Here is a 2,457-nt window from a genome sequence, read left to right on the forward strand (position 1 = left end):
GACTAACGATTGAGTGTCATGAGTAGGAAGATACCCATAAAGGCTGAAGTGTGAAATATGATGCCACAAAACTTTTGTTAAGTCTCCATTTCATTCCTCCACTTATGACTAGCCCAACTGTACAAGACTTCAAAGACACTGTACTCCCTCATGGTGTGTGTATAGAATGACATTTCACCTGTGACTCACACATGGCCAACAGACAACTGTTAAGGAAGTCCCCTAGCTACAGTTAAACAAAAAGTAGCTGGTGGCCATTCATGAATTTACCTAGGTGCTTTTAGCAACAGCGGGTGTATTTACATACACTAGCATTGCTTTCAATTGTACTGGGTTGCACAAAAACAGTCCGTGGGGGAAGCCAGACGTTAAATACAATTCCATTTCAACTTATTGTGCCCGTGGGCAGGACGGTTGGTCATTATGAAGGGGAATCGTATTCATATCTAAAGGATCGGGTTAATAAACAGACTTTCCAAACGTATGTTGTAGACCCACTCCCCCTCTGCTTACCTCACGTCAAAAGAAATGCCCCCCCAAAAAGTATTCCTCTTTTGTCCACATAAGGCACACATGCAGGACTTATTTTAACATGAAGCCAGCAGAAAACAGACCCAAGTTATTTAACTTCTGGCTTCCAGCGGACTATTCTGTTTTTTTTTTGCAAGCTAATTACTAGCAATTCTAGAGTGTAAATATTAGCGTAGTTAAAAGCAGTTAGCCACGAACGAGACACCTCAACCAACACCTGTGGGTTGGCGTTGTGTCTTAAGGCAATTGACATGGACCAACAACAACAAAAACTCACATTGGCTGGCCAACTAGCAATCAAATAAGTTTATTTTTTTCTGCTTGTGTTGCCATGTCAGTGTTGGGAAACATGCAACAATTTAGTAAATCATTTTGGCATGATATGAGCAATGACAGCAAATTACCTGTCGTTCCGATTTCCATTCATGAGGTCCCTGTCCGGTTCACTCCCCGGATCACAGATGACAAATGTCTGGAACTCTTGCTTGGTTCAATCTGGTTTATCGGCAGTTCACAATACCACACAGGCGATGTAACCGAGTAGTTACGGGTTCTCCGGAATTCTCCTCTCTACTCACTGTCAAACGGGCCCCTTTTCCAGTCCCTTTGGATGAGGGTCTTCCGTGTCCCGGTGTCTGCAAGTCGTTCACACGATCAAGGTATCCAATCAGAATACACTGCCACGGCGATACTGGCTCGAGCCTCAACGACGATGATAAACTAGCTAGCTGCTAGATTAGCAAATGGATTGAGACAAGCATAGCTAACAGACAATGTCAAGATATCATAATTGCAGATTCACTGGTCTCTTTAGTTTATTACCAGTTTGCTGAATAAAAATCTGATACGTTCAGTTTTACGTCCAGAAGAAATCGAGTTTAAGGCTTGCTAGTTGGCGATAATTAGCTAGCTAGCCATCTAGTTACCTACGACTACTAGTTCGAATTCTCATCCGACATTAGACAGCTACTTATCACTCAAAGTCTGCTAACGATATGTGCAGCCTTGTTTCCACTGATGTCACTCTCCAACAGCGGCCAGTCTCCCTGTTTCTAGGCTGTCAACTCCCGGTTGCATTCGTCGATATGGCTAAGGTTTTCATCCCGGTTGCCTGTGCTCAACTCTGTAGGGCTCTGACCAACTAAATATGGTGAAGTTACTACTCTGGCACCGACAGGAAGAGGTGGGTTCTATCTCAAATAGGAAACGCCAAACGTCAGAATGAAGCACTTCGCCCAAAGACAGTACAGTAGGAAGATAGGCAGAAACTGATTCTCCACTAGAAATCCCCGAACACGTCAGCTAGCTAAGCTCATGCGCAGAAACACGTCATCGGGTCTAACGGTTGTCTCGCGAATAATTGCGCATGTGCACGCCGTCAAAGGCACCCCCCCTCAATGTTATTTTTGACGAAAATGAAAACGAGTCAGTCTGTCACTTTCAAGAGGTCTGAGTAATAACATGTTCAATTACTTAAGACATTGGATCGAATCTAGGTTGTGCCTTTAGATTTCGAAAAATTAACAACTAAGGAAGAATTTTTCACTTTCTCTCATTGACTTGTCGAACCCCAAACCCCGGCCTGGTCTGCTTGACCAGTTTCGCAAGCGTTCCTGCAAGTCTCGCGATGTTTAGCCTCAGTTTACAAACTCTGTGCTGACTTTAGCCAATGGGAATAAATCATATTACAGTAACACAGAGAACATCTCAGTCCTTATGTCAAAATGTTTCCCTTTTCCTCTCTGTAGACTGACATACATTTGTTTTAAATCTATTAAGGTTTCAGAGATAGTGGTTGGAGCTTTATGTGATTTAGGCTAGGCTACAGATATGTCATAATAAAAAATAAAAACCTGCATACAATTGGGTTTTCCAGGACTGACCATAACTGCATTACGTTTGTCTGTACACAAAAATCAACAAGAG

General features: G+C 42.8%; 1 protein-coding gene across 2 annotated transcripts in view; it reads right to left on the reverse strand.

Moving 5' to 3' along the window:
* Positions 1-2,240, reverse strand: part of LOC106582842 (protein argonaute-3) — a 53,461-nt gene extending 51,221 nt beyond the window's left edge. The window contains exon 1 of one of the 2 annotated variants that reach the window (XM_014166360.2): positions 936-2,240. In XM_014166360.2, coding sequence (XP_014021835.1) covers positions 936-954 — 19 coding nt within the window. In that variant the 5' untranslated portion in view covers positions 955-2,240. The remainder of the gene's footprint in view (positions 1-935) is intronic. The other variant, XM_014166350.2, reaches the window with a different exon arrangement.
* Positions 2,241-2,457: the final 217 nt, after the last annotated feature.

This window comes from Salmo salar, chromosome ssa02, assembly GCF_905237065.1.
Source record: "Salmo salar chromosome ssa02, Ssal_v3.1, whole genome shotgun sequence".
Classification (NCBI taxonomy): Eukaryota; Metazoa; Chordata; class Actinopteri; order Salmoniformes; family Salmonidae; genus Salmo; species Salmo salar.